General features: G+C 37.0%; 2 protein-coding genes across 4 annotated transcripts in view; one reads left to right on the top strand and one right to left on the bottom strand.

Annotated features, from left to right (window-relative positions):
* si:ch73-256g18.2 (small integral membrane protein 36) overlaps nt 1-6,682 on the top strand; it is a 20,515-nt gene extending 13,833 nt beyond the window's left edge. For both annotated transcript variants that reach the window (XM_062030702.1, XM_062030701.1), the window contains one exon: nt 2,485-6,682. The gene's annotated coding sequence lies outside the window, so the exon portion shown is untranslated. The remainder of the gene's footprint in view (nt 1-2,484) is intronic.
* A 13,756-nt stretch (nt 6,683-20,438) lies between these two features.
* LOC133638867 (transmembrane protein 100-like) lies at nt 20,439-23,920 on the bottom strand. 2 transcript variants are annotated; one of them, XM_062031865.1, is made up of 2 exons: nt 23,871-23,920; nt 20,439-21,570 (listed from the first exon to the last, which is right to left on the bottom strand). In XM_062031865.1, the coding sequence occupies exon 2, from the start codon at nt 21,539-21,541 to the stop codon at nt 21,083-21,085; it is 459 nt and encodes a 152-aa protein (XP_061887849.1). In that variant the 5' UTR covers nt 21,542-21,570; nt 23,871-23,920; the 3' UTR covers nt 20,439-21,082. The 2 variants fall into 2 exon arrangements, with proteins under 2 accessions (XP_061887849.1, XP_061887850.1); XM_062031866.1 differs by lacking the exon at nt 23,871-23,920 and adding an exon at nt 23,697-23,824.
* Between the last annotated feature and the right edge of the window lie 312 nt (nt 23,921-24,232).

Raw genomic sequence — 24,232 nt, forward strand, 5'->3', positions numbered from 1 at the left:
TCTGGGAGGGATGACAGGGGATGCAAAACAATAACAGTGCAATAATTTTTCATAACATGGTCACTACTGCCTAGTTTCTCTTGTTATATTCTTATTTTACTGTTATATTTTTATTCTCATTGTTGCTTTTTATTTTTATTCTATTGTAATATTTTTCTATTTTGTTTCCATTCATACCCCCATTATTTACTTTTTACTTTTTAAATTCGATCTCAATTCTGTACACTGCTGCTGGAATTTTAATTTTCCTGAGGGAACTCTCCTGAAGGAATCAATAAAGTACTATCTATCTATCTATCTACTGCTGTGATTATATGCATCAAGTGTTCATTCAAGGCTAAGGCAAAATATCCACATATATATCGTGTATCGTGACATGGCCTAAAAATATCGAGATATTAAAAAAAGGCCATATCGCCCAGCCCTAATTGATTCGATTACTCGATTGGGATATTCGATAGAATACTCGATTACTAAAATATTCGATAACTGCAGCTTTACAATATACACTTCATTACACAGCACTATATCGATTATTAAATGCTTCATAATTCCACGAGTTTTGCAGCGGTACACACACGTCCGTGTACTTTATATAGGCACCTAAACATGCAAAAGGGTTTCATTAGTGCGTGCTGATTTTAGAAATAATGTACACTTCACTGCACATGTAAGACATCACCATGTAGCTGAACACGTTATAATTCTATGTGGGTTGGGTTTCAGCAGCACAGGCATGCATTCGCTCTTTAATAATGTTCCAAGGGCTCAGGCTCGTTTCAAAGATAATGTACATGACATTGTACGTCTAAAGTCGATCAAAATAAACATAATAGGAGGTGTAACGCCACCAAGTCAGATATTGCTGCTTTTTTCAGGCTTCTGATTGGACAAAATGTGCATGACAGGAGGTGTACGTGTTTGTGCGTAGACATAGACACTTTTGAAACTATACTAGTGTGGATGGAGATTTTTTAAATCCTATTGATTGATTGATTGAAACTTTTATTAGTAGATTGCATATTCCGTACAATTGACCACTATATGGTAACACCCGAATAAGTTTTTCAACTTGTTTAAGTCGGAGTCCACGTTAATCAATTCATGGTAAATATGTGTTTTTGAAACTCTCTGTGTTCGTGTGGACATAGAATAGAATAGAAAGTACTTTATTGATCCCTGGGGGAAATTCAGCACCACAGTTTGCTCACAATAGACAATAAACACTTAGGTATTTTTTCCATGGGAATAATATAAATACAGTCTATTATACAGCATTATTCACATGTGAATAATATAAATACAATCTATTATACAGCATTATTCACATTTGAATAAAATAAATACTGGCCTATTTATGGCCTAATCGCGAGCTAATGCTAGCCGCTAACACTAGCCAGCAGGCTAATAGCGAGCTAATGTTAGCCGCTAACACAAGCCCGCAGGCTAATAGCGAGCTAATTTTAGCCGCTAACACGCTACATGTTGTTATGTTGCAGACTGTCCATGTGTTTTGGGAGGAGATCAAAGATTGGCTGAGAAACAAGGGTGTGGAGATGTCCCCATTCTCTATAGAAGAGATCAAATTTGGTATTTTTTATCAACGACTGTAACATAGAAATGTTTGTCAACATTCTTATGCTCCAGGCAAAAATGTTTCCTAAAAAAATGTTGATTTATAAAAGTAAAGCCTGCATTTTGTAATTGGCTTAATGGTTTACAATTATCAATCAAATCACGGAGAATGATTAAGAGTACAAAAGTCCTTAAATTGATATCTTTGTTAAAACCATTTAAAGTGATTTAGGTAGCCCTTTTTGTCTTATTTTATTTAAATTACTTAATTCTCTATCTGTAATTGCTTTTCTTTTCTTTTTTTGTTGTTGCATTGACTGTTGAGTGAATTATAAATGAATGTTTGTTTGTTCTTATAAAAAAAAATTTATGTTGCAAATACAGTACATGAAGTGGCACCAAAGCAGTTTGATTTAAAGCTGTCCATGTTGTAAAGCTTCTGTTTAACACGCATGTTAAAGCTTTGCAAACACAACTTTAATCAAAATGTTGTCTACATGTTGAAACTCTGCTGGTGTTTATGTACAAAATGGCAGTTATATTGCTGAAATTTTTTTTAAAAACCCACTACAATCACTCACTGTTGTCAATCAAAAATTCACAATATAGTCCGATTAATAAAGGAGTTAATGGTAATAAAGCAATGTATGTAATTATCCTGCCAGTTGATAGGATTGATAAAAAATAATCTGATAATGAAATCATGCTAATGTTAGCATGATAGCATTAGCTCACTATTAGCCTGCTAGCTGGTGTTAACGGCTAACATTAGCTCGCTATTAGCCTGCTAGCTAGACTCATAAGCATTAAAACATCTCAACATGTAAAAAAGTGTCGATAGAACAAGTTTGACGTTTAAGGAGTAAATAAAAAACTCACTCACTGTGTTCCTCCGCGCTTGTTTTGCAGGCTTTTGGCGCGACTGCTGAGAACAAGACTACAAGTCCCACAATTCCTTGGAACTATTTCGACCTGCAGCCAATCAGTGCAGACCCACGCCCCTCCCAACGCACACTTTGGGACCAATCGGCTGAAGCTCAAGGGGTCATGTGACTCGTAGTCCGGATGTGGCATCTCATGGACGTCTGTCTGCGCTGGTCTGATAAGTGACCTGATTGGTTGTTCGGACCAGAAAATGACCATATAAGGAAAAGAGGCTACTTTAATGTAAAATACTATGTACCTCCGTGCGGGAGCGGGCGTTAATTAACGCGGATAGCGTAGCAACAATGTCACTATTGCTTATTTCATCTTTACCTTTCTTGGTGGGAGGCTTCTCCGGTGTTACTGGCAGGCAAGGTAAAACTACTTCATTCATGAAATGCATTTTCATGTTGTCCCCATTGATGATATAATCATGGCAGTTCTCAAATAGCAGGTTTGAAGTTGTAGCGTTGTCCGCCATTTTCTTCGCCACACCTTTCCTTTTCGTGCCAGAAGATGTCGACATAGTTCAAAGGAGCAGTCGTTAAGTCCAGCCAAATGAAACACAAAATGAACTAAATATTATAGGGAAACTATTAAGTCTCTTTTAAATCATATACGAGCCAATTTCACAGGATTATGTTCTTTTTTTAGATGCTGCTCCCGCAAGTTTAGACCGTTCACGGCGCCATCTTGGATCCTCACCTAAAATATGCTGTATGTTGACGTTCTTAAAATGAGCTGTGATCACAGGAAGTGACCATATTTGGAAAAGAGGCTACCTTAATGTAAAATATGCTGTATTTTGACGTTCTTAAAATGACATTTGATCACAGGAAGTGACCATATTTGGAAAAGAGGCTACCTTAATGTAAAATATGCTGTATTTTGACGTTCTTAAAATGACATTTGATCACAGGAAGTGACCATATTTGGAAAAGAGGCTACCTTAATGTAAAATATGCTGTATTTTGACGTTCTTAAAATGACATTTGATCACAGGAAGTGACCATATTTGGAAAAGAGGCTACTTTAATGTAAAATATGCTGTATTTTGACGTTCTTAAAAAGACATTTGATCACAAGAAGTGACCATATTTGGAAAAGAGGCTACTTAAATGTAAAATATGCTGTATTTTTAACATTCTTAAAAAGACATTTGTTCACAAGAAGTGACCATATTTGGAAAAGAGGCTACTTAAATGTAAAATATGCTGTATTTTGACGTTCTTAAAATGACATTTGATCACAGAAATTGACCATATTTGAAAAAGAGGCTACTTAAATGTAAAATATGCTGTATTTTGACGTTCTTAAAATGACATTTGATCACAGGAAGTGACCATATTTGGAAAAGAGACTACTTTAATGTAAAATATGCTGTATTTTGACGTTCTTAAAATGACATTTGATCACAGAAATTGACCATATTTGAAAAAGAGGCTACTTAAATGTAAAATATGCTGTATTTTGACGTTCTTAAAATGACATTTGATCACAGGAAGTGACCATATTTGGAAAAGAGACTACTTTAATGTAAAATATGCTGTATTTTGACGTTCTTAAAATGACATTTGATCACAGAAATTGACCATATTTGAAAAAGAGGCTACTTAAATGTAAAATATGCTGTATTTTGACGTTCTTAAAATGACATTTGATCACAGGAAGTGACCATATTTGGAAAAGAGGCTACTTTAATGAAAATAAGCTGTATTTTGACGTTCTTAAAATGACATTTGATCACAGGAAGTGACCATATTTGGAAAAGAGGCTACCTTAATGTAAAATATGCTGTATTTTGACGTTCTTAAAATGACATTTGATCACAGGAAGTGACCATATTTGGAAAAGAGGCTACTTAAATGTAAAATATGCTGTATTTTAACGTTCTTAAAAAGACATTTGTTCACAAGAAGTGACCATATTTGGAAAAGAGGCTACTTAAATGTAAAATATGCTGTATTTTGACGTTCTTAAAATGACATTTGATCACAGAAATTGACCATATTTGAAAAAGAGGCTACTTAAATGTAAAATATGCTGTATTTTGACGTTCTTAAAATGACATTTGATCACAGGAAGTGACCATATTTGGAAAAGAGACTACTTTAATGTAAAATATGCTGTATTTTGACGTTCTTAAAAAGACATTTGATCACAGGAAGTGACCATATTTGGAAAAGAGGCTACTTAAATGTAAAATATGCTGTATTTTGACGTTCTTAAAATGACATTTGATCACAGGAAGTGACCATATTTGGAAAAGAGGCTACCTTAATGTAAAATATGCTGTATTTTGACGTTCTTAAAATGACATTTGATCACAGGAAGTGACCATATTTGGAAAAGAGGCTACTTAAATGTAAAATATGCTGTATTTTAACGTTCTTAAAAAGACATTTGTTCACAAGAAGTGACCATATTTGGAAAAGAGGCTACTTAAATGTAAAATATGCTGTATTTTGACGTTCTTAAAATGACATTTGATCACAGAAATTGACCATATTTGAAAAAGAGGCTACTTAAATGTAAAATATGCTGTATTTTGACGTTCTTAAAATGACATTTGATCACAGGAAGTGACCATATTTGGAAAAGAGACTACTTTAATGTAAAATATGCTGTATTTTGACGTTCTTAAAATGACATTTGATCACAGAAATTGACCATATTTGAAAAAGAGGCTACTTAAATGTAAAATATGCTGTATTTTGACGTTCTTAAAATGACATTTGATCACAGGAAGTGACCATATTTGGAAAAGAGGCTACTTAAATGTAAAATATGCTGTATTTTGACGTTCTTAAAAAGACATTTGATCACAGAAAGTGACCATATTTGGAAAAGAGGCTGCCTAAATGTAAAATATGCTGTATTTTGACGTTCTTAAAATGACATTTGATCACAGGAAGTGACCATATTTGGAAAAGAGACTACTTTAATGTAAAATATGCTGTATTTTGACGTTCTTAAAATGACATTTGATCACAGAAATTGACCATATTTGAAAAAGAGGCTACTTAAATGTAAAATATGCTGTATTTTGACGTTCTTAAAATGACATTTGATCACAGGAAGTGACCATATTTGGAAAAGAGACTACTTTAATGTAAAATATGCTGTATTTTGACGTTCTTAAAATGACATTTGATCACAGAAATTGACCATATTTGAAAAAGAGGCTACTTAAATGTAAAATATGCTGTATTTTGACGTTCTTAAAATGACATTTGATCACAGGAAGTGACCATATTTGGAAAAGAGGCTACTTAAATGTAAAATATGCTGTATTTTGACGTTCTTAAAAAGACATTTGATCACAGAAAGTGACCATATTTGGAAAAGAGGCTGCCTAAATGTAAAATATGCTGTATTTTGACGTTCTTAATAAGACATTTGATCACATTATTAAAGTTTAACAGTGGATGTTTTATGATAAGCACTATTAGGAGTTTGTTGTTAGCCATCTTAGCCAGGAAAGCTAATATTAGCCATTAACTGCTAAGTGTTACAAATAATATGGTCACACCAAGCTAATGTTTAGCCAAAAAAAGTTGAAAACAATAATTGTAAATGTTTTTTTCTCGGCAGATGCAAACGCTAACAAGGACCAGTTAGAGTTTTGACATTTTTCATCGCGTCACTGCATGAAGAAATGTAACTCTTGAGGACAAAATGTCTGCCATGAGCGGTGTAATCTGTCTTCTTCACCAAAAAAAAAAAAAGCGTGTCCTTTTTGCTCATTGGAGGCCTCGGAGGAACAAATCCTCTTACGTAAAAGCGCCCGGCACTCCTCTTCCATAAAAGGAATTGCACAATTATCCTCCTGCTCCCATATTCCATGTTTGTGGATTACATGCAGAGTATTAGCGGCGTGTTTTATGTGTTTGTGCTGCTTTTTTGTCCGCTGGGGGGGCGTTACATAAGTCTAGTCATCTGGCGGCGGTACGAGGCTGAGGGGGCGGGGGCTCGCCGCCGCACGCAAACCTCAGCGGAGGTGAAAGTTGACTGGCGTTCCCGTCTGACCGTGACGTCAAACGTAATCTTGGTCAAAACAACATCTGTGGGTTTTGGCACTTAAAAAGTTTCTGAAAATGAATTAAACGCCCTGATGATCACAACATGCTGTCCAATATCGTTTATTCATTTATTTGACACTCTGCTCTCATGAAACGTCTCTCAACTGCATATGGCAGATATCAAAAGTGTACATACACGTGTAAAGAACATCATGTCATGGCTGTCTTGAGTTTCCAATCATTTCTACAACTCTTATTTTTTTGTGATGTAGTGATTGGAGCACATACTTGTTGGTCACAAAAAACATTCATGAGGTTTGCTTCTTTTATGAATTTATTTTGGGTCTACTGAAAATGTGAGCAAATGTGCTGGGTCAAAAGTATACATACAGCTAAGGCTGCAGCTAACGATTATTTTTCTATCGATTAATCTATAGATTATTTTTTTCAATTAATCGGTTAATCTATAGATTATTTTTTTTCGATTAATCTATAGATTATTTTTCCTTTTACCGATTATTTTTTTATTCAAAATGAAGATGAAAAAATAAATGTAGGCCAGTTTTTTCAAAAGGCATGGCTTTTATTTTAAAAAAAAAAGAAGTATGGCCACTCAGTCAACATTGACAACAACATGACTAAATATTCTGTAACAATCATCATCATCATCATCATCATCATCAGCCGTTGTCAGTCCACTGCTGGACGAAAGCCTCAGCATGTTTCTGCCATAGTGAACAATCTCTCTTGGCGTACTCTTCATGCCGGTTCTCTTCATGCCGGTTCTGTAACAATGTAAACATTTAAAACTTTTAACCTTTAACAAAATTAAAAGTAGCTTATTTGCTTTTTAACGTGCAAATATAAAAGTCAACATCCAGTGCAAATCTTAATATTCTGCAATAGTATAAGCATTTCAAAAGTAAAAGTATTGCTTATTTGCTAAAATGTGCAAAAATAAAGATAAACATCCAATACAAAAAAGTGCCAATCTAAATATTCTGGAGCACTGTAAACATTAAGTATTGCTTTTAAAATGTGCAAAATAAACATCCAGTCCAACACAGTACACAATAACCAATTCTACTCATTCCAGTGAGTGACTAACAGTTGTAATGAAGAAAGGTTAGCATGTCTACTTGCTTTGCTTCTTTTCTTGTTTACAATATTCCCAGCAGCTGAAAATAGGCGCTCAGAAGGGGTCGATGTGGCTGGAACTGAGAGCTAATTAGCCTTCACCTCAAGCCAGGACTGCGAGTGAGCTGAGCTGCAGTTGAAGTTTCTAGAAGGTCAACGGGCTCATAGTGATGTTACTAGTAGTTGACTGGGAGGTGTTTATTATCATTTGGGGAGAGTCCGCTGCCTGATGCTCACCTGCTAAACACCTATCTGCTCCACGCTGAAGCGCTGACTACATGCACTCTGAATACGCACTGCTGATTGGCTGCTAACGCTCTGAATACGCACTGCTGATTGGCTGATAATGCTTCGTGTGTACCAATCAGATGGTTGTGTGGGTGGGACAATGCTGCGTGCTGAGACAGAGGCAGAAGGAGCGAAGTAGCTTGTTAAGACTTTAGCAGCTAAAGTTAGCTTTAGCTTAGAAACTCGTTCGGTACACCCCCGTACCGAACCGAAAGCCCCGTACCGAAACGGTTCAATACAAAACACGTACCGTTACACCCCTAGCAGATACAAATGACACATTCATGTTTTTGTGTAATGATGACAACGTATGCTCACGCGGACGATTGACTAGTTGATGGTTTTCTTTTCAAATGTTGGTTCATAGCCGTTGTGCTGCTATGATAGGCCATTTACGCTCGACACAGCGTGCATACAACAACATTATTAGGCCGTTTATTGAAATACTTCCACACTTTTGACCACTTTTGGCGTGATTTTTCCCCCTCGCTCGCACCGCTCGCATCGTCTTCTTTGATCGTCTGCTTTGAGCTTCGCCATGACGGTAGTGTGACGTAAATATGGGACGCGTCGACGCACAAAAACGGCGTCGACGTATTTACGTAACCGATGACGTCGACTACGTCGACGCGTCGTTTCAGCCTCACATATTTATAATATTTGCTTACATGTCCCTTGGCAAGTTTACCTGCAATAAGGCGCTTTTGGTAGCCATCCACAAGCTTCTGCTTGACCACTTGACCACTCCTCTTGACTAAATTGCTGCAGTTCAGCTAAATTTGTTGGTTTTCTGACATGGACTTTTTTCTTCAGCATTGTCCACACGTTTAAGTCAGGAAGGCCATTCTAAAACCTTCATTCTAGCCTGATTTAGCCATTCCTTTACCACTTTTGAGGTGTGTTTGGGGTCATTGTCCTGTTGGAACACCCAACTGCGCCCAAGACCCAACCTCCGGGCTGAAGATTTTAGCTTTTCCTGAACAATTTGGAGCTAATCCTCCTTTTTTACTGTCCCATTTAAAGCACCAGTTCCATTGGCAGCAAAACAGGCCCAGAGCATAATACTACCACCACCAGGCATGGTGTTCCTGGGATTAAAGGCCTCACCTTTTCTCCTCCAAACATATCGCTGGGTATTGTGGCCAGTCAGCTCCATTTTTCTTTCATCTGACCACAGAACTTTCCTCCAGAAGGTCTTATCTTTGTCCATGTGATGTCGGATGAAACAAAAATTGAGCTTTCATTAGTTAGCGTTCATCGTCTCGTTCCTGTGGTTCTCAGCATGTTGTTTGTGAAGAAGGTCACCATGGTGGTCACCTTCCTGTGTCCGTGTGGCGGCTTCATGGAATATTAAATGGTAAATAGGTTATACCTGTATAGCGCCTTTCTACCTTCAAGGTACTCAAAGCGCGTTGACACTCTTTCCACATGCACCCATTCACACACACATTCACATATTAGTCGTCTGCAGCTGGTCTGAGTCGTGTCGTGTCTTCCAGATGGACCCTGAGAATAAAAGTGAGTGAAGACATGGTCTCGCAGCTAGAGGTTGTCCAAACATTGTAGAATAACATTCGGAGGAAGCGGCGACACCAAAGTACTCGCCCTCGCCAGCAGATGGTCAGCACCAGGGGCAGAGAATAATAATAACTAGAACATTTCCGTGGAAATTGTAATGAGCCTGCTATCTGTGCTGTGAACCTCTGGGCCGGAGTCGATTGACGTAAAAATCTAGCATTAAAAACCTTAGCATGCTAACGGCTAGCTTGTTATAATGGGAACAATTAACATATTTGCAAGATGCAGACAAGTCTCAAAACCCTTGGATTTTAGGTTGGAATAATGAACAATAAGCTAAAATGCTAGCATGAAACGTTACCATGCTAATGTTACCATGATAACATAGGAAAAGTTAGTATACTTCTAAGATGGCGGCAAGTATCAAAATCAAGGATTTTTAGGTTTAAACGAATAAAACTAGATAAAATGTTAGTATTAAAAGTTTGCATGCTAACATGAGTGAAATTAGCATACTTCTAAGATGGTGCCAATTTTTTAAAAGCTTTGAGATTTAGGTTTAAACAAAAAAATTGCTCAAATGCTGCCTTAAAATGTTAGCGTGCTAAAGTTAGCTTGTTGTGATGAGAACAGTTAGTGTACTTGCAAGATGGAGACAAATCTCAAAACCCTTGGATTTTAGGTTGGAATAATGAAAAATTTGCTAAAATGCTAGCATGAAACGTTACCATGCTAATGTTACCATGATAACATAAGAAAAGTTACATATATTAGCTGCACCGGACTATAAGCCGCATATATATATGTTGTGAACCCTAACCCTAACCCTAACCCTAACCCTAACCCTAACCCTATTTTAGTTGTTAAGTTATTAAGGTATTTACAAATGTTTATACCTTGTGTATGTAACACGGCAGTAAATCGGCTGATCAAACAAAACAGAAGTCATGGTCATGGACCCACTAGATGCGCAAGCTAGCTCTCCAATCAGCCAAACAGACTCGATAACTCCACAGTGACATTTTGGTGAGTTAGTGAAACTGAAACAATACAAAAAGAATGCCCTTGTAAGTTACTGATACTAACACAGACACTTGAAAACATGTTAGCATATTAGCTAATGCTACTGACGCTAGCTTGATTACGTTACGATATGGAAACACTCCTACAGACATCACACATGGGACGGCTTAGTACGTAAAAATTGTTTTAGTTATATTGTAAAACTTACAAACGTTGCTTGGAGTGATGAATGAAGAATCCATACGAGTAGAAACGCTATGGACGAGTAAAAGACGGAACGGCACTTCTACTTCCAGTTCAAAGCACTAAATGGAAAGACACCGACAAACTCGTCCAACAGATGGCATTACAGCACAAACAATAACACACCTTTTCAGTGTATTTGCTCTTTTATTTTTTTATTTTTTGAAAACTATTTACATTATGGCCATCAGTGAAGAAAAATCCATAAATTATTAGCCGTAGGGTTCAAAGCGTAGGAAAAAAGTAGCGGCTTATAGTCCAGAATTTAAGGTAGCCAAAGTAAGCTGACATAAAGTCCATTATAAATGTGGTGTACCCAGGGCCGGTCCGTGGCATAGGCCGTATAGGCAAATGCTAAGGGCGCCGTCCATCAGGGGGCGCCACGCCAGTGCCACAAATGTTGGAGAAAAAAACAAACAAACAAAAAAAAGTTGGTACTATTATTTCTAAATACAAAAAATAATCCCACGTTAATTAAAATACAAAGTAAAGCCTATTTAATAGAAATATTATTTGTTACAATATTACGCCCCCCCCTCCCCCCGCACGGTGCGCCCCCTCCCTTCCCGTATCATGACTCTTACCACATCAAAAAATCAACACAAGATGTCAAAACGGCCAAAACTGTCAGGTGCCCAGGGAAGAAAAAAGAGAAAAGAAGAGGAGGAGAAACGAGAAAAAGACAGAGGTAGCAGGTAGGTAACGTTAGCCTACATGAAATTATTTGTCTGTTACAGAATGTGATAGTAACCTGGCTTTTTAGCATTAAGCTAATGTTACATGATTCGGCAATTGCTAATCAATAAATAGCTGGTTATGTTTTAACGTCGGGTTAATATTGTGGAGGGGGCTAAATTGTTATGGAAAATAATAATGTAACGTTAGGTAATTACAGTACTCCCACCTTACATTCCTCATGGACATTTGTATTCGATCTTTTAAGCAGGTGTTTTTTGTTTACATTGTTATTGCCTTCTGGTTAGCTAATGTTTGCCCTGCAGGTAATAGTCACTTTTCCACCCCTTTATATAATAGGTATAGTTGTAAGCCTAGTTGTTAAAGTGCACATCATTAATGTTAATTAAGCAACATCACATGAGAGGGAATGCTGTTTTTTAATTTGAGCACTGCTGTGATTCGGTTAAAGATAATCATAACATAACATTCTCATATAATATGTTAATTTGCTTTCTTTAAGTAAAAAAAAAGGTCAAAGACAAAGCTATTCGGTTTCTTGTGAGTATATACACTTCACTGCCGATGTGGGGGGGGCACCACCTACAATCTTGCCTAGGGTGCCAGATTGGTTAGGGCCAGGCCTGGGTGTACCAAATCAATTGTCCTAATGAGGGACTTTTCTGTTAATAGCGTCGCCATAGTAACGCAAAATCTTCCAAAAATAAAATAGCACCGTAGCCACCATCAAGACCTTTCCAACAATATACGACATGTTGGAGATTGTTGATCACTTTGTTCTGTATTAAATGCGACAGAATAATATTAATACGGCTCTTTGCTTCATATTAATAATAATATTGGAGAGTCAACATCTTAGACGTCCCGGCACCCACAGGCGGGGTCACCCTCCTGCTCTCCGTGGTGCCTCCACTGGTCTTGTCGCCATGGAGACAGTGTTCACGAAAAAAAAAGGAGCCACCATTCTTCTGCAACACAATGTGAACTTCCTCGGCCGTGGCCCTCCTCGCCGCTTCAACAAGCGTCAGTAAATCCGTCAGCGCGTGTGCAGATGAAAGAAGCAGATGTGGCGAGCAGGAAGTGCCTCTCCCAGGGTGAGGGGACCTGGCGGGGGCCCCCTCGTCGCCGCCGCCCTCCTTCTGGGCTCCGAGCAGCGCCGCCAGGAGGTCTCACTCGGATCCTGCACCGCCGGCAGAAACGGGAGGTTGGATAGGATTGACCTTTGACATGTGCACGCAAACCAAGACGCGGGGATGACCTCGGCTCAGACACGCCCACAGGAGGGGGTCAAAGGTGAAGTGTCGACGGGTGTGGACAAGCAGCAAACTCCTTCCTGTTCTGCGGCTGATCCCTTTCATCCTGCTGCCCGCCGGCCTCGGTGCGTGCCAGGCCTTTCCGCCCGGGTGTCGGGGGGGTGATTATCCTGAGGGGGGTGCCACCCAAGGCGCTCTTTGGGGCGTCAGGAAGGGAGGGGGCGGATGGGAGTTCCCCTCACAAAGAATCCGTGATGCACTCTGCACAAGTCACTAAGGATGGCCACTTCATTAGGCACAGCAGGGCCACTTGATGTGACAATACAACGTTTCACGTAGTTAGCATGCTAACGTTAGTATGCTCGCTATTTTTTTTTTTAGCTAGTGTTGTTTATATGTGTGTGTATATATAGATATACATAAATGCAGTGTTGGCGCTAGGAATTTTCTAAATGGGGTCCCAGGAACGCCTTGAGAGCTGCGGCCTGCCACCATGGCCCCCCCACTCCCTCCCCTCTGTAGCTAGATATCTGGAGATGTACGTTGCAATATGTATATGTGCTTTGCTATGGAGGTCTTTCCCCACTCCGGATTGTATTTGTTTTACTCATCCTTCCCCAGCGTTGACCTTTTCCCCATCTTTTACGGGGCGCCTTGTGGCGACCCATCAGCGTTCCTGTTCTGTAACCCTGTACACTGTTTGTGGCTCTCATCTTGAATGGGTTTGTGCTGAAAACAAAGTTTCCTTGTACTTGTGCAATGACAATAAAGACCTATCCCGTCCTATCCTAGGTTGTGAGTTCAAACCCCGGCCGAGTCATACCAAAGACTATAAAAAAAAGGGAGCCATTACCTCCCTGCTTGGCACTCAGCATCAAGGGTTGGAATTGGGGGTTAAATCACCAAAAATGATTTAACCGCTGCTGCTCACTGCTCCCCTCACCTCCCAAAGGGTGATGGGTCAAATGCAGAGAATAATTTCGCCACACCTAGTGTGTGTGTGACAATCATAGCTACTTTAACTTAACTTAAATGGGGTCCCACGGTAAATGTTTGGGGTCCCACTTTTTTGTAAGCATTTTGCAAACAAATGATAAATGTATGTATTGTTATATTGTATTGTTATATTGTATTGTCCTGTTATAGCTCACATTCTATATTGTTCTGGAAAAAGGTTGAGTTAAGCGTTACTTAATTCATTAAAAAAATATAGTACAAAAGAAAACAATTTTTTAATGCATATGTCAATGTGTTCAGGGCAGCACGGTGGCACAGGGGTTAGTGCATGTGCCTCACATTACGAAGGTCCTGAGTTCAATTCCTGGCTCGGGATCCTTCTGTGTGGAGTTTGCATGTTCTCCGCGTGACTGCGTGGGTTCTACTCCGGCTTCCTCCCACCTCCAGAGACATGCACCTGGGGATAGGCCCCTCCCACCTCCAAAGACATGCACCTGGGGATAGGCCCCTCCCACTTTCAAAGACATGCACCTGGGGATAGGCCCCTCCCACCTCCAAAGACATGCACCTGGGGATAGGTTGATTGGCCACACTAAACGGTCCCTAGTGTGTGAATGTTGTCTGTCTATCTGTGTTGGCCCTGCGATGAGGTGGCGACTTGTCCAGGGTGTACCCCGCCTTCCGCCCGATTGTAGCTGGGATAGGCTCCAGCACCCCCCCACGAACCCGAAAGGGAATAAGCGGTAGAAAATAAATGGATAGTTTTAATGCAACTTCAAACTAATGTAATGCCCAAATCCCACTGCAGATAGTTAATAGCAGGGCTGTGGCTCTTTGGGCACGATTGGATTCAGAAGTCATTCTCGATTCAAACAGATTCTCAATTCAAAATCAATACTTTTTAATAACTTTGGCTGCCAGTTCAATGATTAACTACATTCTTCCAAAAAATAGATAAGCAGCTCTGATAAATGTTGACATTATTTTAAAAGAAAACTGTTTTTTCCTAGCCAAACTTGGAATAAAGTCAAATACAAATAAGGCAACAAGAGAAGAATCCAACACTTCTCTTTTCTAAAGTCAACCTGATGTGGAGTTTTCTGAGTGTCTGGATAGGACAGTTAAAAAAATCTATAAATTATTAAAATTATACATTTTAGATTTTTTTTTTAATCGGTTAAGAATTGTTACAAATAAGAAATCTACGGCCTGCGTGGTGGTCGGGAAGGTCTGAGCTCATCTAAGATGGAAGGATGCAAAGTGGAAAAGTGTTCTGTGGTCTGACGAGTCCACATTTCTAATTGTTTTTGGAAACTGTGGACCAAAGAGGAAAAGAACCATCCGGACTGTTCTAGGGTGAAAGTGTAAAAGGCAGCATGTGTGATGGTATGGGGGTGTATTAGTGGTCAAGACATGTTCTAGGGTGAAAGTGTAAAAGGCAGCATGTGTGATGGTATGGGGGTGTATTAGTGGTCAAGACATGTTCTAGGGTGAAAGTGTAAAAGGCAGCATGTGTGATGGTATGGGGGTGTATTAGTGGTCAAGACATGTTCTAGGGTGAAAGTGTAAAAGGCAGCATGTGTGATGGTATGGGGGTGTATTAGTGGTCAAGACATGTTCTAGGGTGAAAGTGTAAAAGGCAGCATGTGTGATGGTATGGGGGTGTATTAGTGGTCAAGACATGGGTAACTTACACATTTGTGAAGGCACCATTAATGCTGAAAGGTACATACAGCTTTTGGAGCAACATATGTTGTTATCATGGACGCCCCTGCTTATTTCAGCAAGAGGATGCCAAGCCACAAATAATTATATCAGGAACTTTGGGGCTGAGCCAATTCATCTCTTATAGGGCTGCAACAGTTAAATCGATTATTAGGAGGCCACGGGGAAGACCCAGGACACGTTGGGAAGACTATGTCTCCCGGCTGGCCTGGGAACGCCTCGGGAAGAGCTGGACCAAGAGGCTGGGGAGAGGGAAGTCTGGGCTTCTCTGCTTAGGCTGCTGCTATAAAACATAATAAATAATAAATAATAAACATAATATAACGGGAAAAAAAGAGGAATTGAAAAAATAAATGAATATAAAACATAATAAATAATAAACATAATATAACGAAAAAAGAAGAGAAATTGAAAAAATAAATGAATATAAAACATAATAAATAATAAACATACTATAACGGAAAAAAAAGAGAAATTGAAAAAATAAATGAATATAAAACATAATAAATAATAAACATAATATAACAAAAAAAGAAGAGAAATTGAAAAAACAAATTAATATAAAACATAATAAATAATAAACATAATATAACGGGGAAAAAAGAGAAATTGAAAAAACAAATGAATATAAAACATAATAAATAATAAACATAATATAACGAAAAAAGAAGAGAAATTGAAAAAATAAATGAATATAAAACATAAATAATAAACATAATACAACGAAAAAAGAAGAGAAATTGAAAAAACAAATGAATATAAAACATAATAAATAATAAACATAATATAACGGAGAAAAAAAGAGAAATTGAAAAAATAAATGAATGTAAAACATAATAAATAATAAACATAATATTACGAAAAAAGAAGAGAAATTGAAAAAATAAATGAATATAAAACATAATAAATGATAAATAATAAACATAATATAACGAAAAAAGAAGAGAAATTGAAAAAACAAATTAATATAAAACATAATAAATAATAAACATAATATAACAGGGAAAAAAGAGAAATTGAAAAAATAAATAAATATAAAACATAATAAATAATAAACATAATATAACGAAAAAAGAAGAGAAATTGAAAAAATTAATGAATATAAAACATAATAAATAATAAACATAATACAACGGGAAAAAAAGAGAAATTGAAAAAATAAATGAATAAAAAAAATGTGTGGAAAACAGTATACTGAGTTTTTCACTTTTTTTTTTTACTTATTTGTTTATCATATTCCTCTTTTTTTATTACATTATGTGTTTTATCCTGTATATAATAAAACAAAAAGAGAAATCAAATAAATAGATAGATCTAAAAAAATGTGGGGAAAACTTAGTATACTGAGTTTTTCACATTTTTTAAAACTTATTTGTTTATCATATTTCTCTTTTTTATTATATTATGTGTGCGCACGCAATTTATTCATCAAATTCACAAAATAATAATCACAGCATCTTCCAAATTGCACATCATTACATAATTATATCATTATTACAAATGAATGTTCATAATGTTCATGACACATTAATTCCAATGCACAACAGAGCTTGATAAACGTGTCAGAGCCTGATTTAAAGCGTCAGGATCGCATCAAAGCATAATAAAGTTCAATAAAGCCTAATAAAACGTATCAAAGCGTGATTTAAAGCGTATCAAAGCGGCATCAAAACGTGAGGAACGGTCATTCGTCCCCCCAAAGCGGCGACTAATTCGTATCAGAGCGTATCAAAGCATAACATTACTTCGGAGATCGGGATATTCGTGGAAAAATTGACAAAAATGACGGCGCTTTGCTCGCCGCTTTAAAGCGCGGCAAGCGCCGTTGGTGCGAACCTGGCATTAATGAGGTGATGCAGGTCACACTGCCGGTGACTTGTTGGTGTGTCCATGTGTGTCTGTATGGGGTTTTTTTTATTGCAGTGTGTGTGTGTGTGTGTGTGTGGGAGACAAAGATAGTGAATGACTGACGAGAGGGTTCACTCACTGTTTATTCATAAGGAGCCGGGGTTGAGGTCTTTGCTCTATGAGTGCTTGCCTGGTACCAAATTAAACTGTCCTGCTTTTTTTTTTAACCTAAGTTAGGATTGACTTTGTGCCTGCTGAGGCCCAATGCACTTTAAGATGTTGTGATGTCACTTCCTGTGTTGCACGTACACCCCCCCCCCCCCCCCCCCCTCACATTCCCGGCACGTTGCTCTCAGGTCAGGATAAAGTTAGCTTGTTACGAGTGACAATGAATAGTAGCCGCTACCCGTCAGTGACCCCCCCCCCCCAACCCCCTCGCCCCCAGAACCCCCAAGTGTAATTTCTTGTTGCTAGGCAACGTCACAACACGACAAAACAGAGCAGCTGGAAGACACGAGCTGAGTTGTTGTGACTTTATTGGTAGAAAACATGAATAAATAAGACATCCAACATTTGTCTTGGTGACAAACGTCTGCCAAGACGCTTTTGTGCGCGTGTGGAATAGAAAATATTAAACATGATCAACTTTTCACCTCCTAGGAGATGTTGTCATCAAGAGTCGAAAGTACCTTTTTGCTCGCTAGCAGCATTCATTTGTTTACATTTGCTTTTATTCGTTCACTTTTTTACTCACGAAGAGCAATGCTCAGGCTGCTACAAAGTTGACCACAGGGGGCGCCAAAGGACAACTGGACAACACTCCCTCTTCGTTCTGGCAAGTAGGGGTGCACATTCACTTTTATTAATCCTGGTTCTAAATCGATTCATCATTCAGAAAAATCAATATAAGAATATATTTTTTTAATGAAGAAATATATATATAATTAGATATTTTAATAAGAATCCATTTTTAAAAATACATTTTTGAATCGAGAATCGATTCATCATTTTCAAAAATTGATTTTAAAAACTATTTAAAGAAGGACATTTTTTTGATAAGAATAAATTTTTGAAAATACGTTTTTGAATCAAGAATCGATTCTAAATCAATTTATAATCTGCAAAAATCGATTTAAACAAATGTATTTTAAAAAAAAAAAAGTATATATATTTTAAAATTAGAATACATTTTTAAAAAGACGTTTTATAATCAAGAATTGCTTCTAAATCGATTCATAATTTAAAAAAAATCTATTTAGGAAAAAAAAAAAATATATATATATATATATATATTTATTTTTTATTTTTTTTAACTACTCAAATTTTTAAAAGACGTTTTGGAATCGAGAATCAATTCTAAATCGATTCATAATTTAGAAAAATCAATATAATTTTTTTTTTTTTAAATGAAAAAATATATATATTTTCATAAGAATCCATTTTTAAACATTTTCAAATAGATTTCCAAATCGAGTCATTATTTTCAAAAAATCAATTGGAAAAATTATTTAAAAGAGGGAATTTTTTTGTTAGGAATTCATTTTTGAAAATAAGTTTTTGAATCAAGAATCGATTCTAAATCAATTTATACTGCAAAAATCGATTTAAACAAATGTATTTTAAAAAAATGAAAGTATGTATATTTTAAAATAAGAATACATTTTTTAAAATACGTTTTATAATCAAGAATTGCTTCTAAATCGATTCATAATTTTTAAAAAAATCTATTTAGGAAATAATATACATATATATATATATTTATTTTTTTTTAACTAAAATTTTTAAAAGACGTTTTGGAATCGAGAATCAATTCAAATCAATATAGAATTTTTTTTTTAAATGAAAAAATATATATATTTTCATAAGAATCAATTTTTAAACATTTTCAAATAGATTTCTAAATCGAGTCATTATTTTCAAAAAATCGATTAGATAAATTGTTTAAAACAGGGAATTTTTTTGTTAGGAATTCATTTTTGAAAATAAGTTTTTGAATCAAGAATCGATTCTAAATCAATTTATAATCTTCAAAAGTTGTTAGAATATATATCTTGAAAAATGACCAAATATATATTTTTATACTTTATATAATTTGTAAAATATATTTTATAATCGAGAATTACTTCTAAATCGATTCATAATTTTAAAAAATCTATTTAAAAAATAATAATTACTCAATTTGTAGAAATACTTCTTTGAATCAAGAATCAATTCTAAATCTATGAATAATTTCTTTTTTAAATCTATGTGGAAAATATAGATTAAAAAACATATTTTTTAAGGATCATTTAAAAAAATAAGTTTTTGAATCGGAAGTCACTTCTCAATCCAATCATAATTTTCAAAAACCAATTTGAAAAAATATGAAAATATATGTTTTTCTACTAAGAATACATTTTTATAAAGATGTTTTTGAATTGAGAATCTATTATAAATCGATTCATAATTTTAAAACATTGTTTTAAAAATATATATGTTTAAAAATAACCAATTTTTAAAAAGACGTTTTGGAATTGAGAATTGATTCTAAATCGATTCATAATTTAGAAAAATCAATATAAAATATGTTTCTCACTGAAAAGAAGAAAAAAATATATTTTAATAAGAATCACATTTTCAAATCGATTTCTAAATTATTTTTAAAAATAGATAAAAAAAATATTTAAAGGGCATTATTTGATATGAATCCGTTTTTATAAGGCGTTTTTGAATCAACAACCGATTCAAAATCAATTTAAAATCTTAAAAAATCGTTGTTTAAAAACAAATTCAAACTATTTTTTTAAATGTTTGATATCATTTGTAAAAAAACGTTTTAGAATCGAGAATTGCTTCTAAATCGATTCATACTTTGAAATAATCAATTAAAAAAAATATATATATATATATTTTTTTTTTTAATTACTAAATTTTTTTAAATACTTTTTTGAATCGAGAATTGATTGTAAATCGATTCATAGTTTTAAATAATCAATTTAGAAAAATGTATATATATATTTTTTAATTACTCAATTTTTAAAAATACTTTTTTGAATCGAGAATTGATTCTAAATCGATTCATAACTTAGAAAAATCAATATAAAATTTTTTTTTTTAAATGAATAGAAAAAAAAAAAAAGTATATATATATATATATATATTAATAAGAATCGATTTTTAAACATTTTCAAATCGATTTCTAAATAATTTTCAAAAATCGATAAAAAATAATATTTAAAGGGCATTTTTTTATAGGAATCAGTTTTTGAAAATACGTTTTTGAATCAACAACTTAAAAAAAAATCTTAAAAAATCGTTATAATATACAGGAATATTTAAAAAAATATTTTATATCATTTGTAAAAAGACGTTTTATAATCGACAATTGCTTCTAAATCGATTCATAATTTTAAATAATCAATTTAAATGAAAAAAAAATAGTTTTATTTTTATTACTCAATTTTAAAAAATACTTTTTTGATTGAGAATTGATTCTAAATTCGATTCGTAATCTCTTTTTTAAATTGATTTAAAAATATACTTTTTAATATATTTTTAATAAGAATATATTTTTAAAAAGACCTTTTTGAATTGCAAATCACTTGAAAATCGAATCATAATTTTCAAAAATCATTTTGAAAATATATTTTAAAAAATTTACATTTTTCTACTAAGAATCCATTTTTATAAAGCTGTTTGTGAATTGACAATCTATTCTAAATTGATTCATAACTTTCAATAATTGAATTTCAAATATATAATTATAGATATTTTCATATCCGTTTTTTAAAAGGAGGTTTTTCAATGGAGAATAGATTCTGAGCGGAATGGTCAGCCCAGAACTGGACCTCTGCTGGTGAGGTGGCCAAAGGTTCCAGTTGGTCCAAGTCCTCCTCATGCCTCGCAGTACCCCGGACCGACCACAAGGGCGGCTCGGCTCTCCCTTCTCCGGTCCCGCTTCCTGCCCAGTCGGACCCTCCAGCAGACGGCGCTGGACGCCAGCAGGCCCAGTCCGGCCGCCAGCAGCACCAGTCCCAGCACGGAGATGGTGGAGCCGTGCGAGTTGAAGGTGTAGGCCACCGCCGTCACCACCACGCCGGCGATGAGGACCACCACGCCGAATGGCACCGTGCAGCGGTAGCAGGACATCTCGGCGCCGCCCGTGGCCGCGCTCAGTTGGGCCTCGTTGACGTGCGGCACCGAGGTCGTCGTGACGATGGCGTGGTCTTTCCTGGGCTTGTCGCCGCCCAGCTTCACGTAGGAGAACATGGTGGGGATCTTAACGGCGCCCGCGCTCCCTCGAGCGCCGTCTTCGGGCAGGACCGTCTTGCTGGCCAGGAAGAGGTGGGCCATCTTTAGCTGGTCAGCCAATCACAGACGAGCTGGGCGAAAAGTTCAATGAATGGATGAAGCAACTCAAGTTGGTCCATAAATGAACCTGAGGAGTCCAGAACTTGTTGGAAGCATACCCATATTTAAGTGTTACTTCTTTCTAAAAACTCCTATAGTCATATTTACATCAGCTAATGTCTCATTTGGTACAAAGTGCTTGGATTCGAGTGTCCTTGGTTAGAGTCAGAGCGCTGTCTTTGTTGAGACTGCCATTACATTCCTAAGATAAGGAGCACAGCTAGACTGGGGAAACAGCAGGTGGGGGGGACAGGAGAAGGAGGAAGTAGACAAGAGTTCCGGGGTTTTGGTAGACCGATCTGGACCGGGCTAGGGAACGCTTGGGTGCTGGGTTGGTCTCAAGTTTGTCCTCTAAGCTTTGAGAATAAACTACAAAATACCAACTATTGCCTGGAGATTGAATACAAACATCAGCTTATGTGCCATAAAAAGAATCTGGGAGAGACTAGCAATTTGAATTCCCCATTGGAGGAATGCTGGTCAACGCAACAAACCTCAGAATCCACTTTCTTGTGTTTACAGTCTAGTTCTGCTCACATTGCTGCGACTCTTTGTTCTGTACCTTAAGGGGGGGGTACTGTCATGACCCGGTTCTAGTTTCTTATGTTTACAGTCTAGTTCTGCTCACATTGTTGCGACTCTTTGTTCTGTCCCTTTAGGGGGGGTACTGTCATGACCCGGTTCTACTTTCTTATGTTTACAGTCTAGTTCTGCTCACATTGCTGCGCCTCTTTGTTCTGTCCCTTTAGGAGGGGTACCGTCATGACCCGGTTCTACTTTCTTATGTTTACAGTCTAGTTCTGCTCACATTGCTGCGACTCTTTGTTCTGTCCCTTTAGGGGGGGGTACTGTCATGACCCGGTTCTAGTTTCTTATGTTTACAGTCTAGTTCTGCTCACATTGCTGCGCCTCTTTGTTCTGTCCCTTTAGGAGGGGTACTGTCATGACCCGGTTCTAGTTTCTTATGTTTACAGTCTAGTTCTGCTCACATTGCTGCGACTCTTTGTTCTGTCCCTTTAGGAGGGGTACTGTCATGACCCGGTTCTACTTCCTTATGTTTACAGTCTAGTTCTGCTCACATTGCTGCGACTCTTTGTTCTGTCCCTTTAGGGGGGGGGGTACTGTCATGACCCGGTTCTAGTTTCTTATGTTTACAGTCTAGTTCTGCTCACATTGCTGCGACTCTTTGTTCTGTCCCTTTAGGGAGGGTACTGTCATGACCCGGTTCCCAGGTTGTGTCATGTTATTTTCCAGGTGTTTTGTTTGGTTCTGTTTCTAGCGCCCCTTGCCGTCTTTGGTTTACAGTCCGGTTGCTATGGTGCTGAAACAGCCTCAAACTAGACCCAATGCAAAACCTGACTGACAGGTCACGACAGCGATATCAGAAAAACAAAAAAAACAGGCATCGGATGATTTTACTGAAGTCCTTCACGAAAAGAAATACTTGAGGCGCTGGCGGCTACACAACAGCTACGCACTCCATAGCACACAAGCTAGACATACAGTAGGTAATAATCATTGAGCAACATAATTGAGCAAGATCTTTTGTACAATAAAGATGCTAAAAGCGACGACAATATATGCTAAGCTAGCTGAACAAAACTTGTTTTATATTAGTGTACATAACGAGGGCTGTGAAAAATAACGAGTTAACTCATGCGATTAATCACAATATTGAATTAATCAGGGATATATGAAGATTAATCATTTGTTCTCCTTTATATTCCAAATCTATTCTTGGAATAAAAAAGCATGTGTGTGCTAACACTGGAAGGTATCTGATTAGTAATTGTTTTTAAATAACTCAATAAAAATGAATTATTTCACAACCTGTGAAGGGCCAACAAAGAAAGGAGCTGAGGGCCAAAGTCAGCCATAGGGGCGGGGGCCACACTTTGGACACCCCTCACTTACACATACAAAGTCTCCAAGGCAGAGTGTCGGAAAGTAACTAACGTGTCCGCATCCTTCAACTTCCTGCTACACCGTGACCACTAGGTATCAGCAAAATTTAACCAACAATTGCCACCCCGCTTCAACTTAAAGACAGCACAAGTCCATTCCAGGCGGTTAATAATAAACACTTTTCCTTACCCACCTTGGTTGACTAATTTGTCTCGTTAAAACCTTTTCGAGCGTTTACGGTTCCTGCTGATATCGGATCGGTGCCGGTATCAGCCAGCACTCAACACGGGCATTGCGGTAAAACCAGGCTACGTGTCAGGATGTGCAGTTCAGGGACCATCCGAGCATTTTGAGACCTCCAACTCACCTCCTCATCACGTCCAGAAGAAGTCCCGGTTTGGTCCTCCTCAGCTGCATGGTCTAAGGTCTGGACTGCAGCAGGGACCGAGGAGACTATCAATAGAAAGTCACCTCCTACTCCGGAAGACTTTAACTCTTTCCTGCCTTCGCACTCTTCAGCCCGACTTGCCGAGTCAGCGTCGAGCTGCCGACACGTCACACGCTCCTTTTTCTCTTGGACTTGTGGGTCGCAGTCTCGGAACCTTCCATCCCTTTGCCCTTCCTGGGCTGAGAGCTCCATTCAGAACCGGTTCTTGACTCAAATGTATTATTTGGAATAATAGTTGTTGAAACTTCTTCTTAACAAGTTAGTCAGAAAAAACTCCTTCC

The sequence above is a fragment of the Entelurus aequoreus genome, linkage group LG21, assembly GCF_033978785.1.
Source record: "Entelurus aequoreus isolate RoL-2023_Sb linkage group LG21, RoL_Eaeq_v1.1, whole genome shotgun sequence".
In the NCBI taxonomy this organism is placed as follows: domain Eukaryota; kingdom Metazoa; phylum Chordata; class Actinopteri; order Syngnathiformes; family Syngnathidae; genus Entelurus; species Entelurus aequoreus.

Excerpts from the sequence above, each read along its gene's own strand:
- LOC133638867 (XM_062031865.1), bottom strand. The coding sequence starts at position 21,541 with ATGGCCCACCTCTTCCTGGCCAGCAAGACGGTCCTGCCCGAAGACGGC.